Raw genomic sequence first — 15,399 nt, forward strand, 5'->3', positions numbered from 1 at the left:
TAAAAAGTTAAAAACTGTGAATGTCCAAAGGGACTTAGGGGTTCAGGTATATAGATCATTTAAGTGTCATGAACAGGTGCAGAAAATAATCAAGAAGGCAAATGGAATGCTGGCCTTTATATCTGGAGGACTAGAGTACAATGGGGGCAGAAGTTATGCTGCAGCTATACAAAACCCTGGTTAGACTGCACCTGGAGTACTGTGAGCAGTTCTGGGCACTGCACCTTCGGACGGACATATTGGCCTTGGAGGGTGTGCAGCGTAGGTTTACTAGAATGATACCTGGACTTCAAGGGTTAAGTTACGAGGCGAGATTACACAAATTGGGGTTGTATTCTCTAGAGTTTAGAAGGTTAAGGGGTGATCTGATCGAAGTTTATAAGATATTAAGGGGAACGGATAGGGTGGATAGAGAGAAGCTATTTCCGCTGGTTGGGGATTCTAGGAGTCGGGGGCACAGTCTAAAAATTAGAGCCAGACCTTTCAGGAGCGAGATTAGAAAACATTTCTACACACAAAGGGTGGTAGAATTTTGGAACTCTCTTCCGCAAACAGCAATTGATACTAGCTCATTTGCTAAATTTAAATGTGAGATAGATAGCTTTTTTGGCAACCAAAGGTATTAAGGGATTTGGGCCAAAGGCAGGTATATGGAGTTAGATCACAGATCAGCCATGATCTTATCAAATGGCGGAGCAGGCACGAGGGGCTGAATGGCCTACTCCTGTTCCTATGTTCCTAAAAATTTGAACTTCCTGTAAGCAGTTTTTATGTAGAATTACATTGAATTTACAGCACAGAAACAGGAACTTTTATGGCATCGGTATCAGTCACATTAAAAATAGAAAAGCTTCCACGGTTACATGTGCTTAAAATGCTTGCCTAATGTGCCTGAATGATGGTTAGATGGCTTGAAGCTTCATACTTAAAGAAGGAATATATGGCCAGCGTTCCACGCTTTCCTTGGGCTCTGCTTATTTCTGTTTTTATACTAATTTTTATATTCTGGCGTATGATGAGGTTGGCAGGAAATTTAGGTGTAAATTGACATCGGTCAAATGGGCATAATTTCAGGTGTAACTTCTTGATTACGCTCCCACAGGAAATTCCACCCCAATGTATTCTACTGAAGTGTAGGTGGGGCTTGGAGTAATTCCTCTGAATTTTTTAAATGAAAACTCAGGTTAGTTACAGGTCAGACTGCAGCTCGGGCTACCTTTATTTGTGGAATGGCAATTAAAGGAGGTAGAGACATTGTGACTTCAGAATTGTAAGATACAGGAATTTGCAGTAGACATAGTGTGGTTTCTGGATGCTGATGTACTGTTTTTAATATCGTAATAGATATATTGGTGCTGTGCAGCTGAGCATTGATGAAATGCCAGACTATCCCTTAGATGGGAGGCAATAAACCCACTGTGGAAGAGATCCCTTCCTTCAGCTGTACAAACTGAAGTCTCCTTTTCTCTGGTTAGCATAATTACTGCTACTAGTGGTTTTACAGGTGTTTAAGAACTTAGTGAGACTAGGAACATGCCCTCATTTACTTGGATACTGGTACATTTCTAAATTGCCCTTTTCACATTAGTGTATTGACTAGGAGTACTAGATTGACCTCCACGGATAGAAGTTTAAAGGACAACCTGATTGGAAATGGCAGTGCATTGCGACACCAGTGTTCAGTTCAAGTGATGGGACACATTCAGTTCCCCTTTTACCAAGTTCCCAAACTTAACCATCCTATGTGGGAAGGTGCCTAACCCATCCCCACAGTAAAGGAAAATTGTGTACGGTGTCACCAGGCCAAGCATAGCAGCAAATTGGTGGAGGTAAAGTGGCCTTCTAATTTTTTTTTAATTAATCTAAGATTTTTCCTTTTATTTTTGAGTTTAATTAGTTAGCTTTATAGGCATTGTCCCAAAGGCCATCATCCCACTTGACATGGGTTTCACCTAAAAATAGTCTTCAGCGTTCCTGAAACAACTTCCAACTAACTCACATGGTGCCAATTACCTATAACTTCAGCAAAATGCTAGAAACACTCAACAAGTCAGGCAGCATCTGTGGAGAGAGAAAGAGTTAGCCTTTCAGGTCGCTGACCGTTCATCAGACCTGGAATTCAGTTCTGATGAAAGATCATCGACCTGAAACGTTAAATCTGTTTCTCTCTCCACGGATGTTGCCTGACCTGCTGAGTGTTTCTAGCTTTTTCTGGGGGGTTTTTTAAACCTATAACTTCAGGTTGTATTATACCATCTTCTCTGATTCAACAGTTACCATTTGATACCCTGAATACAGGAGTTGGGACTATGGATTAGGATATAATCCTGTACAAATACACCTGATTAAGGATACAATGCTTTACGATGCAATGCTTTAAGAACCTAAAACAATGACTGAGAAAAGATCATTCTGGCCACCAAGCAGCTCTTTCAACAGATCATGTGCATCCAAGCCCATCACGGACTCCATTCCACCTATTTAAGCTCTAAGGAATTTGATCAGGGATAATCTCTCAATTCTTCCTGATCCCTGAAGATAATATCTTATTTCCTCAGTACTGTACCACAAAACTTCCCTTCAAGATGATGAGCCTGCTAAAAGAAATGGATTTCTCCTGTTTCATTTTGTGTATATAATTTTTGTGTGTGTTAGTTTTTGTCAGACAAAAATGGCTTTAAATATCTTAGTATAATTAAACATTTGTTTACTTTCATAGGCCTTATGTGGTTGTACAGTTAATATTCCTACAATTGATGGCAGAGTGATTCCCCTACCTTGCAATGATGTTATCAAGCCTGGGACTGTGAAGAGGCTGAGAGGAGAGGGTTTACCGTTTCCTAAGACTCCTACTCAACGTGGTGACTATATAGTAGAGTTTCAGATAAAATTTCCTGACAAAATGCCTCCAACAACAAAAGAAATCCTGAAGCAACATCTTCCTATCTCTTAGAACTCAAATCAAAGCAATATTTGATACTGTGCCAGAAATTTGAAGAAACGAACAAAGGATCATACATTTTCTAATATAATGTAATATCTTTTAAAGAAAATTATTTTAAGTCAGAACTTTCAGTTCTTTAATATGCTAAGCCTTGTAAGCATAACAATGGTAAGTGTGCAAAAGAACTGTGAAATCTGTTGTAGTAGAATAAAAATCTTAATGCATACTGAAATCACTTTTCACCAGTGTTTGGGGGCGGGGGGGACGAAAACTCATTTTAAATATCTCTATTTGAAACGGTATGGTGCAGAGCTACATCTCTAAAGCAGGGTTTGTCAAATACAGAGCAATTATTGTCGAAGCTAAAATACCCGCTTAACAGACCAGAGATGGTAACTTGAGAGTTAAGCTTTAAGCACATTACCCTTCAAGAGAAACACTAGATTATTGTAAACTAAAATGACACAGGTCAGTAGTATTAATGCACAAGTCATCACAGTACCATAAAATGGTAAGATTTTGTTTGAACCATGGAATAACTTGTGCAAGTTTACAAAAATCCACTGTAGCAAAAAAGTTTCAAGTTTTGTAAAGCTTGCAGAAATATTGACTATAATTTTTTACATGTTCCACAATTTGAGGGGATTAAATTACTGATTTGAATTGCACTTGGACCAGTATACTGGAAATACTAGACAGAAGCAACCTTGTATGTAGAAGAGCCCTTACTTCAAGTAAGTTTGCTTTTTGAGAGGCCATATGAATTTTGAATACTGTTAATGGTGGTGAAAATGAAGTTTTTTAAGTATTGAATTACAATTGGCTGTGACAGTACAGAACTAAATGCAGAATTTCAGATTTTATATATAAAAACAAGCACTGTCTTACAAAGTCATCTGTGAGCAACAGAACAGGTAGCTTTGGAAGCTGAGATAACTTCTTTTAAAATTGAAGCAAATTTGAGCTGGAATTTTGTGCATTTGGTGAAATTTATTAAAACTGGTACACTCACGACTGTCCCTCAGTGATCATTTGAAAAATATTTCTGTTCAGTATTTGTCACTTGTCCAATATCCAACTTTGTATTTTCTTCTGTTTTGTATGAGTTCCTAACTATAATGTAATGTTTAGGTTTTCTAGCTTTCTGTTAACAGTCACTGCAGTTCTTATACCTGATAGGCATTTTAACAAAAGTTGTTTTTGGTTTTCCTTGTGTTGTGTACTATTAGCTTTTTTTTTGCAGTAAAGTCATACCATTGTTCTCCACAGCCTAGCCAAACCAAGTTTTATATTTTGCTTTCAATGAGCTCTAACACACTCCAGTCCAGTTCCTACCATTTGTTTTGACATCTAGTTATACATGGGCTCTGTGAATTCATACTAGTATTATGGCTGAAATTGGTGCATACAAGACTTGGACAGCAGTTTCAAAATCTTATTGGGGAGGGAGACATTTTAAGAGAGTGCGGTGGTGGGGGGAGGGGTTGGGGGCCCCTACAGCTAATGTAGAAAAACCCCTGTGGAAAGAGAGTTTCAGCTGTGCACTGTAACTCAGGGCTGCATGTTTTTGCTGCTGAGTACCTGCTGCTATGAAGCTTTCTGTGCATTGAATAGAACAATTATCACTTTTATAATCTGGTAAATTGGTCTCTTTAGTAGGGGATTGTACAAAGTATTTCCCAGTTTTATCAAATGCAAAATAATTTGGCAATGTTTTTGTTTACCATTTCCTCCCCCCTCCCCCAAAGCACAGTCAAAATTGCCAACTAGAGAAGGAAAAAGTGCAATCTGTGTATTGATTGAAAGTTTTGAAAATGTTCCACCTTTTTATATGTTCGTATGACTGCATACAAAATTATGAACAATGGTTGCCATGTTACACATTTGAATGAAAATCTCTTAAATTAGTGATTTTAAAAATTAGTTGATGGTACTACAGTACCAATAAAGAGCACCATGAAGTTACCAGTGCTGGATAATTTTTTATTTTTTAAACCTGCCTTTTGCACACACTTTTTTTATTTAATGGAATTGACGCGAAGCAGAGTGGCCCCTGCGCAACTGGTAATTTGAAACTGAAAACTTCGTATTGTGCTAATAGGAAAGGAATGAAAGTAGCACAGGTGCTGCTTGGGAAAGAATGTTGAGCCTTATTCCTGAATCTTTATTTTATTTTTTTATTGATTTTAAAGAGACTTTCAAAAGAGGAAAAATCCACACAGGTCCTTTTCCAAACCTATAAATTGTTTGCTGTTTTAATACTTCCATCTGTATTTTAATTCTAAAAAAATAAACTGCATTTTGACTGAAATTTTCTCTTGTTTTTTCTTTAGGCATTTATGTTGTAGTATTTATCAACAGTAGTTTAATTCAGATACTTTATTCATTTTGCTTTTTGTAATAGCGAACCCAATGAAAATTGGAGACAACCTATCGGCTTGGATAGGAAATTGGCTAGGAGGTAGGAGACATAGTAGGGATAATGGGTATGTACTGATTGGCAGGATGTGATTAGTGGTGTCCCCAAGGAATCTGCACTAGGGCCTCAGCTTTTCACAATATTTATAAATGACTTGGATGAAGGAATAGAGAGCTGTATGTCTAAGTTTGCTGATGACACTAAGTCAGGTGACACAATAAATAGTGTAGATGGGAGCAGAAAGTTCCAAAGGAACATTTGATAGATTAGGTGAGTAGGCAACTGGTAGATGGAGTTTAAAGTGGAAAAGTGTGAGGTCATCCACTTTGGACCTAAGAAAGTTTACATAGACTGTACAGCATAGAAACAGGCTATTTAGTCCAACAGGTCCATGCTGGTGTTTATGTTCCATACAAGACTCCTCCCTCCCTACTTCATCTAACCCTATCAGCATATCCTTCTATTCCTTTCTCCCTCTTGTGTTTATGTAGTTCCCCTTCAATGCATCTATGCTAGTTGTCTCAACTACTCCTTGTGGTAGTGAGTTCCACATTCTAACCACTCTCTGGGTAAGGATAGATCAGGGTATTTTCTAAGTGGCGAGAAGCTAGGGACTGTGGATGAGCAGAGGGATTTAGGGGTCCAAGTACAGAAATCACTAAAAGCTAGTGGACAGATACAAAAAATAATTTTAAAAAGTCTAATGGAATGTTGGCCTTTCTCCAGAGGGCTGGAATACAAAGGGGTGGAAGTTATGTTGCAGCTGTACAGAGCTCTGGTTAGACCCCATCTGGAGAACTGCATTCAGTTTCAGGCACTGCACCTCAGGAAGGATATATTGGCCTTGGAGACGATGCAGTGCAGATTCACCAGAATGATACTGGGACTAAAAGGGTTAAATTATGAGGACAGGTTGCATATGTGGCCGGGTCCTGCTCCGACTTCTTGTGTTCTTTAGATTTGTGGTTGGGATCAGATCAGCCATGATCTTATTGAATGGCGGAGCAGTCTCGAGGGGCCGATTGGCCTACTCCTGCTCCAATTTCTTATGTTCTTAAAGACTAGGCTTGTTTTCCCTTGAGTATAGATTAAGGGGTGATCTAATTAAGGTGTTAAAGATGATTAAAGGGTAGATTGAGAGAAACTTTCCTCTGGTGGGAGAGTCCAGAACAAGGGGGCATTACCTTAAAATAAGAGCCATGCTGTTCAGGGGTGATGTTAGAAAGCATTTCTTCCCACAAGGAGTAGTGGAAATCTGGAACTCTCCCAAAAAGCTGTTGAGGTTAGGTCAATTCAAAATTTCAAAACTGCAATTGATAGATTTTTGTTAGGCAAGGGTGGGCAACCAAGGTGGGTAGATGGAGTTAAGGTACAGGTCAGCCATGATTAATTGAATGGCGGAACAGGCTCACAAGGGGCTGAATGGCCTACTCCCGTTCCTATGTTCCTAACCCAGAGTATGTGTTCTTTGTTTATACAAAGCATATAAATTTAAAGCTTTGTAAATTTAAGGATTTTTTAATTGAGGATTAGAAAAACACAGCCCAATCTTGTACTTTGAGCTCACTTAACATTTGAGATTTGAAAAACAATCATTTTTCCCAAACGGGCCATTTTGTTTTAAATGGAGCATGGTGGGTGGAGTTTGGAAGAAGTAAGATATAGTTTAGTGTGAAGATGGGCATCTCAAAACAAGAGGATTCAGGTTCTTAACTAATTTGTTTGGCCCCACCGGTACAACTCTGATATTGCTCAGATCAGTTGCCTCAGCTCCAGAACAGATGTCAGCAATAACAACTTGCATTTATATAGCACCTCTTAACGTAGAAAAAAATCCCATGATGCTTCAGCGAGGTGTAGGGGGAAAAATTAACGCTGAGCTAACGAAGCAGAGATTAGGATCGGAGACCAAAAGCTTAGCCAAAGAGATGGTTTTAAGAAGGATCTTGAAAACTGAGATGGAGATGAAGAGGCAGAAGGGTTTAGGGAAGGAATTCGAGTGGGGCCGAGGCAGCTCAAGGCAAAGCTACTAATTGTGGAGAGAAGGGAGGAGGATACAGAAGAAGTCAGAGTCAGCGGTACAGAAAAACAGGAGTGGGGGGAGGGGGCTTTGGGTTTGTGGGTGGAAAGGGTTTGTCGGACTTGAGAAGGTTATAGAACTAAAGAGAGGTGAAACCATGGAGGGATTTAAACACAAGAATGACCATTTTAAATTAGGTATTAGGGAACTGGTTCCCCAGTGTAGGTGAGTGAGGAATGTGCTGGGCAAGTTACGATTTGGTGCATGATAGGATATGGGCAGCAGGATTTTGGATGAGCTGTAGTTTTTGGAGGGTGGGAGTATGGGATGCCAGCCGTAACAGCATTGGATAATCTGAAGATTACTAGGTGTGAATGAGGGTTTCAGTGGCAGATGGACTGAGGCAGGCCAAAGTGGACGTGGACAGTCTTCACACTGGAGAGGATATGGGATCAGAAGCACAGCTTGGGATCTAACAGGATGCCGAGCTTGCAGATTGTCTTTATATTTGTTCGTGGGATGTGGGCATCGCTGGCAAGGCCAGCATTTATTGCCTATCCCTAATTGCCTAATAGAGAAGGTGGTGGTGAGCCGCCGCCTTGAACCACTGCAGTCCGTGTGGTGAAGGTTCTCCCGCAGTGCTGTTAGGTAGGGAGTTCCAGGATTTTGACCCAGCAACGATGAAGGAACGGCAATATATTTCCAAGTCGGGATGGTGTGTGACTTGGAGGGGAACGTACAGGTGGTGTTGTTCCCATGTGCCTGCTGCTCTTGTCCTTCTAGGTGGTAGAGGTCACTGGTTTGGGAGGTACTGTTGAAGAAGCCTTGGCTCTGGTTCAGCTTGGGAGGGGGATGAAGTCGGTGGCAAGGGTATGGAGCTGGTGACAATACAGATTGACTCTTGACACCCACATACTTTGTTGGGCTTGAAGTTGAACAAATGAGGCCTATGAATCCAGCCCACTGATGTTGCCAACAGTTGTGGAGGTCCCTTAAGGTTTTTTTAAATGTGTTCTGCCTTTAGCCATTAAGAATCTGCATTGGCAACTATAAGGGTAACTTTGATGTTACACAGATATGTCGGCTCATGGCCCCAACTGAGTTGCCAGAGACGAGTAACGTTTATGCAGAAGGGCAAACTGACTTCCCAATCTGAGTTTTCCTGGCCCAACAGGAACATTTCTATAGATCTGCAAATCGGTGGCACTAGCGTCTCTGAGTCAGAAGGTTGTGGGTTCAAATCCCACTCCTGAGCCTTGAGCACAAAATCTAGGCCGACATTCCAGTGCAGTAACTGAGGGAGTGCTGCACTGTCAGAGGTGCCGTCTTTCGGATGATATGTTAAATCATCTGCGCTCTCTGGACGTAAAATATCCCATGGCACTATTTCGAAGAAGAGCAGGGGAATTCTCACCGGTGTCCTGGCCAATATTTATCCCTCAACCGATATCAACTTTAAAAAAATAAACAGATGACCTGATCATTACCACATTGCTGTTTGTGGGACCTTGATGTGCGCAAATTGATTGCTGCATTCCCTACATTACAACAGTGACTACACTTCAAAAGTACTTCATTGGCTATAAAGCACTTTGAGATGTTCTGAGGTCGTGAAAGGCGCTATATAAATGCTAGTCTGTCTATTTATAGTTACAGGAACAGTTGCTCAAAGTTCTTGTTCTGCTTATCCTTGAGCTATTTAATGAAAAACACTCCTTTGAATCTTGCAAGAGAGTCCAGAAGTAGAGGGTATAGCTTTCACAGTTTTCAACAAAACTAGCCATTCTGTGAAATTGTTAAATGTGCACTCGCCCTCTCCCCCAGCTGGTGGGGCCCCACTTCAGTGATAGAAGGGCACTGTGACTGGGAATTACTGGATTCAATTGGAAGAGTGGGTGGATGCATTCGGCTGTTTTTATTGTGCCCCTGAGCATCCACCTCAATGCCATTGCCATCTTTGCTTAGTGCCTGTCCTTAGTGGGAACTGTGGCAGAATGACATGTGATGGCCCTATTTTATGAAAGTTATCAGGAAAATGCAAGCCGTGTTCCTTAGACTTGGCCCTATGCTTCACTGCAAGGCTCTGGTCCATGCAGGGTACTTCTATCTTTATAGCCTTAATCAGGAAGAAAGTAACTGAGAATTCTTGAGTTGAACTGATCTATGGTGAGGGGAATTTAGATCTAAGTAATCATCAGAGGTAGCGATTGTGATGGGGTGGGGGGGGGGGCTGATTCAAATAACATAAATGTCACACATTTCCTCTCAGGGAAAATCAATAACTGAAACAACTGGCTATAGATAGCCCAAAATGGATTTGCTGCTAATGCAAATTTCACCATCATTATGGGACAAATTTGGTATGGTTTAGCTGAGACAAGTTTTAGCTTCTGTTTGCTAACTTTACAATTGAATATTCCGTACAATTCTGGCAATGTTTAATAAGTCATGCAAGCTGCTTTTTCTAAGAAATTAGATTCCATAGAACACATCATTTAGTCCGAGTATTGCATTGCTATATAAATGCTGATGCATTTTTCTGGGTTGTCATGTGGATCCACTGAGAAATTTAGCAGCTGGACTGAGATCTGCAAGGGATGCAGCATGGCCTTGTACAGAATGTCCATCATGGTGCAGTAACTTGTTATCAACTTCTGACCCTCTTGATTACAGATCTCTCTGGTGCCCTTAGCATTTGATCAATAATTATGAGTTACCATTTGATGCTCAGAATTTCTCTGGGTATTTAAAGGTTCCTAGGGTAGGACAATGTTGAAAGTTGAACGTTGCTCAAGTTTCAGAGCATCTTTTATTTTTGAATCCATTTTTAACTCTAGGACTCTAATCATTAAAATGTTAATTTTTGAAATATTTGGCATTGCCAATTTTAAGAATTAGAATATTTCAATTGAAGGCCTGACTTTGTCTGATCCTATTTGTATAGAATACACAACAGACTATGTAGCTCATGGAGATGTATATAAATGCAAGTTCTTTCTTGCTTTCTTTATGGCTATTCACTGCCACCTGTGTCTTATGTTTGTTTCTTTTTTTTTATTCGTTCATGGGACGTGGGCATCGCTGGCAAGGCCAGCATTTATTGCTGTTCAAAACGTGTTGGGCAAAAAAAGAAACATCATAACCATCTGGAGAACCTAAGTGTTCTAATTGTAATGTTTTATTTCTGGTTGTTAATATTGTATTCTTGTCCTCCAATTCCACTGTCAAATTTTGGTTAAATAACCTGTTTACATCCACATTATCCATGACTTAGCATTTGGAAGACTTTGATCATCTCCATTCACAGTTGCCTTTTCTCCAATGCGAATAAATGTGATTCTGAGAGCTTTTGGAGGTGCGATGCCCAAAGTTGCACACAAGATACCAAATGTGGCCTTGCGATCAGTTATGTGAAGTTAAAATAACCTGCTTTAACTTAGTTTGATGCCCTTGGGATCAATACGAGTGAGTAACCTGGATATGTGTGTTGTATATTAGTCTGGTGAGGAGGGAAAGAGTGCAACTGATTCATTTTTATTAAATATAAGAAATTTTTTTTTTAAGTTCCAATCATGACCTCTGTAATAGTTGTATAAGATTGTGTATTTTGGTGGTATTGAAACCTGAAAACCTTTATACAGATGCTATTCTTAAATTTTGCTCTGACAAGCTGTGTGCTTTTCTTTTGCAGTAATTATTGCTGCAATATCAAGTTTAATGCCAGCAGTCTATGGTATTGAAAAGCAACCTACAGTAGCTGTGCTCTTATTGGTTCTACCCTGCACTTTTTGGAGAAATAGGTTTATGCTACTTTAGTATGTTTATACAAGTAAATGTTTTAAAATATCATACGTACCACATGAAACTATGACACTTTTAGCAACAAAAGCACAGCACAGATATTAGGAAAGCATTTACAAGCAGGGTTTTTCTTAATTTAGGGGAAATTTCATTGTTTTTCCTTTGTAGCCAAACGAGTGTGTGCAGAGCTCAAACAACAGCTGATCAGACCTAATAAAAGTGTCAATAAGAGTTATTGTGTTTATAGCTGATGTCATCAAACTTGTTTTTCAAATACATTTTTTCCATCAGTGTGTAAGGATGCTTTAGTAAATGAGTAATGCAAATGATTTTTTACCAGATATGGTATACCTTAGGCACACTGCAGTGACCTTGGTTTTCTCTTTACAAAAATGTGGCTGTTTTGTCAGACCATATGTGGCCATCATACAACTCCAGCTTACTGTAATGGAATATAGAGCAACCATCTGCACAAATCAGTTAAGCCGTACCAATAAGGCACAGCACAATAACCATTTGTCAGCAGCTTTTTTTGTTAAACAGTCAGGCTGTTGGCAACAATTGGTTGGTATTTTCAACCAATCTAATGGATGGATCACTTAAAATTGAAGTTGTGTTATTTTTAAGCTATCTTGAAGTTAATGAGAAATTTGTTGTATATTTTTTGTTTAGTGATGGTGCATTGGGCATGCTCAAAACATTTTATTTTATGTGGAAAACATATGCAGTTGAAGCTGAGAAATGCAGTTTGTTTTTAGTATTTACTGAAATATGGTTGCCACTTTCTGCTCTCAATTCAGATTTTTAAAAATGCATCTTGGCTACACGCCATATTATTCTGCTGAGGATGGGCAGGTAAAAACAGGCATATCTACAACCAGCACCTATTCTCCGGGCTATTCACTTAAGCGGTTGCTGAACATAAGAAATAGGAGCAGGAGTAGGCCAATCGGCCCCTCAAGCCTGCTCCGCCATTCAATAAGATCATGGCTGATCTGATCCTAACCTCAAATCTAAATTCATGTCCAATTTCCTGCCCACTCCCCGTAACCCCTAATTCCCTTTACTTCTAGGAAACTGTCTATTTCTGTTTTAAATTTATTTAATGATGTAGCTTCCACAGCTTCCTGGGGCAGCAAATTCCACAGACCTACTACCCTCTGAGTGAAGAAGTTTCTCCTCATCTCAGTTTTGAAAGAGCAGCCCCTTATTCTAAGATTATGCCCCCTAGTTCTAGTTTCACCCATCCTTGGGAACATCCTTACCGCATCCACCCGATCAAGCCCCTTCACAATCTTATATGTTTCAATAAGATCGCCTCTCATTCTTCTGAACTCCAATGAGTAGAGTCCCAATCTACTCAACCTCTCCTCATATGTCCACCCCCTCATCCCCGGGATTAACTGAGTGAACCTTCTTTGTACTACCTCGAGAGCAAGTATGTCTTTTCTTAAGTATGGACACCAAAACTGTATGCAGTATTCCAGGTGCGGTCTCACCAATACCTTATATAACTGCAGCAATACCTCCCTGTTTTTATATTCTATCCCCCGAACAATAAAAGCCAACATTCCGTTGGCCTTCTTGATCACCTGCTGCACCTGCATACTAACTTTTTGATTTTCTTGCACTAGGACCCCCAGATCCCTTTGTACTGCAGTACTTTCCAGTTTCTCGCCATTAAGATAATAACTTGCTCTCTGATTTTTCCTGCCAAAGTGCATAACCTCACATTTTCCAATATTGTATTGCATCTGCCAAATCGCCGCCCACTCACCCAGCCTGTCTATATCCCCTTGTAGGTTTTTTTATGTCCTCCTCACTCTCTACTTTCCCTCCCATCTTTGTATCATCTGCAAACTTTGATATGTTACACTCGGTCCCCTCCTCCAAATCGTTAATATAGATTGTAAAGAGTTGGGGACCCAGCACCGACCCCTGCGGAACACCACTGGCTACTGGTTGCTAGTCCAAGAATGAACCATTTATCCCAACTCTCTGCTTCCTGTTAGATAACCAATCCTCCACCCATGCCAGAATATTATCCCCAATCCAGTGATTCTTTATCTTGAGCAATAATCTTTTATGTGGCACCTTGTCGAATGCCTTCTGGAAGTCTAAATACACTACGTCCACTGGTTCCCCTTTATCCACCCTGTACGTTATGTCCTCAAAGAACTCAAGCAAATTTGTCAGACATGACTTCCCATTCATAAAGCCATGCTGACTTTGTCCTATTAAATTATGTTTATCCAAATGTTCCGCTACTGTCTCCTTAATAATAGACTCCAAAATTTTACCCACCACAGATGTTAGGCTAACTGGTCTATAATTTCCAGCCTTCTGCCTACTACCCTTTTTAAATAAGGGTGTTACATTAGCAGTTTTCCAATCTGCCGGGACCTTTGCCGAGTCCAGAGAATTTTGGAAAATTATTACCAAACCATCCACAATCCCTACTGCCACTTCCCTCAAGACCCTAGGATGTAAGTAAGCCATCAGGTCCAGGGGATGTATCCGCCTTGAGTCCCATTAATTTACTGAGTACCAATTCCTTAGTGATTTTAATCGTATTTAGCTCCTCCCCCCCCCCCACCCCAGAGCCCCCTGTTTGTCCAGTGTTGGGATATTCTTAGTGTCCTCTACCGTAAAGACTGAAACAAAATATTTGTTCAGCATTTTTGCCATCTCCATGTTTCCCACCATTAATTTCCCGGTCTCATCCTCTAAGGGACCTACGTTTGCCTTAGCCACCCTTTTTCTTTTTATATAACTGTCGAAACTCTTGCTATCTGTTTTAATATTTTTTGCTAATTTATTTTCATAATCTATCTTCCCTTTCTTAATCAATCCTTTAGTTACTTTTTGCTGTCTTTTGAAGACTTCCCAATCTTCTATCCTCCCACTAAGTTTGGCTACCTTATATGTCCTTGTTTTTAGTCGGATACTATCCTTAATTTCTTTACTTAGCCACGGATGGCTGTCATTTCTTTTACACCCTTTTTTCCTCAGTGGAATATATTTTTTTTGAAAGTTGTAAAATAACTCCTTAAATGAACACTACTGCTCATGTACCGTCTTACCCTTTAATCTATTTTCCCAGTCCACTGGGAGTGAAGTGGCATGAAGCTCAAGATGGATGACCCTTTTCACTTGTCTGCTAGGATCTTTGCCTCCATTTTGTAACAAAATGAAAGTTATTTTTCTTTTTCTGCCCTTACATGCCACTTGACATCAAATGAATGTTGAGAGTTGAAGTCCCAGGATACCCACATATGTATTGAGGTTTTTGTGGCTTTCTCATCAGGCATTAATGAGGACAGCCTGATCATTTTGTTTTTTTGCAGTGCTGAAAGTAGACATTGAAAAGAAAGAAAATGAAAAACTTGCATTTACATAGTGCCTTATCACATCTCAAAACACTTCATATACAAAGAATTATATTTGATGTGTAGTAACTGGTGTTACTTAGGCAAACATAACAGCCATTTTGCACATAGCAAAATGCCCCACCTACCAATGAGTTGAATGACCAGTTAATCTACTTTTGGTGGTATTGGTTGAGGCTGAAATGTTGTCAGAACTCTTGCTTTTCTTTAAGAATGTAATGGGATCTTCAAAATCTACCAGCAGCACCGCAACAGTTGGGCCACATCCCAATTCAATGTCTCATCCAGAGGGCCATACCTCTGACATTGTTGCACACCATCAGTACTGTATCAAAATGCCAGCTTAAATTATGACTTCAAATTCCAGATACAGGGTTTGAATCCACAATAACATGATGAATTACATTCATATAGTGTCTTTAATGTAGTGAAACACCCAAAGGCACTTCTGAGAAGAGGAATGGACATCAAGCAATGACAGAAGAATTAGGAGAAGTGACTGAAAGCATAGTCAAAAAGATAGGGCTTAATGCAGGACAGGATGTGGACAGCAGAGCTTAGGGCAAGAGTAGAGTTTGTATAGGATAAATCTCAGGAGACCATTGGAGAAATCCAGCCTGGAGGTAATGAAAGTATAGATAAGAGTCTCAGCAATGGTTGGAGTGAGGTAACAGCAGAGTTGTGTGATGTTGCAAAGGTGGGAGTAGTCAGTTGATGAATGGATAGGATGTGGGTTTTGAAGCTCAGTACAGAGTTGAATAGGATACCGATGTTGCAAACTATTTGGTTCAGTCTGATCGAACAGTGGTCAAGGTAAAAGGTGAGA

At 40.0% G+C, this 15,399-nt stretch overlaps 1 protein-coding gene across 5 annotated transcripts in view; it reads left to right on the forward strand.

Annotated features, from left to right (window-relative positions):
- Nucleotides 1-5,255, forward strand: part of dnajb5 (DnaJ heat shock protein family (Hsp40) member B5) — a 51,499-nt gene extending 46,244 nt beyond the window's left edge. For 2 of the 5 annotated variants that reach the window (XM_067985338.1, XM_067985337.1), the window contains exon 5: nucleotides 2,720-2,803. Coding sequence is in view for 2 of the 5 variants with exons in the window: in XM_067985339.1 (XP_067841440.1) it covers nucleotides 2,720-2,953 (234 nt within the window). In the remaining 3 variants the exon portion in view is untranslated. Of the gene's footprint in view, nucleotides 1-2,719 lie in introns of all 5 variants that reach the window. The other 3 variants (XR_010963074.1, XM_067985339.1, XM_067985340.1) reach the window with 3 other exon arrangements.
- The last annotated feature ends 10,144 nt before the right edge of the window (nucleotides 5,256-15,399 follow it).

This window comes from Heptranchias perlo, chromosome 1 (genome assembly GCF_035084215.1).
Source record: "Heptranchias perlo isolate sHepPer1 chromosome 1, sHepPer1.hap1, whole genome shotgun sequence".
Lineage (NCBI taxonomy): Eukaryota > Metazoa > Chordata > Chondrichthyes > Hexanchiformes > Hexanchidae > Heptranchias > Heptranchias perlo.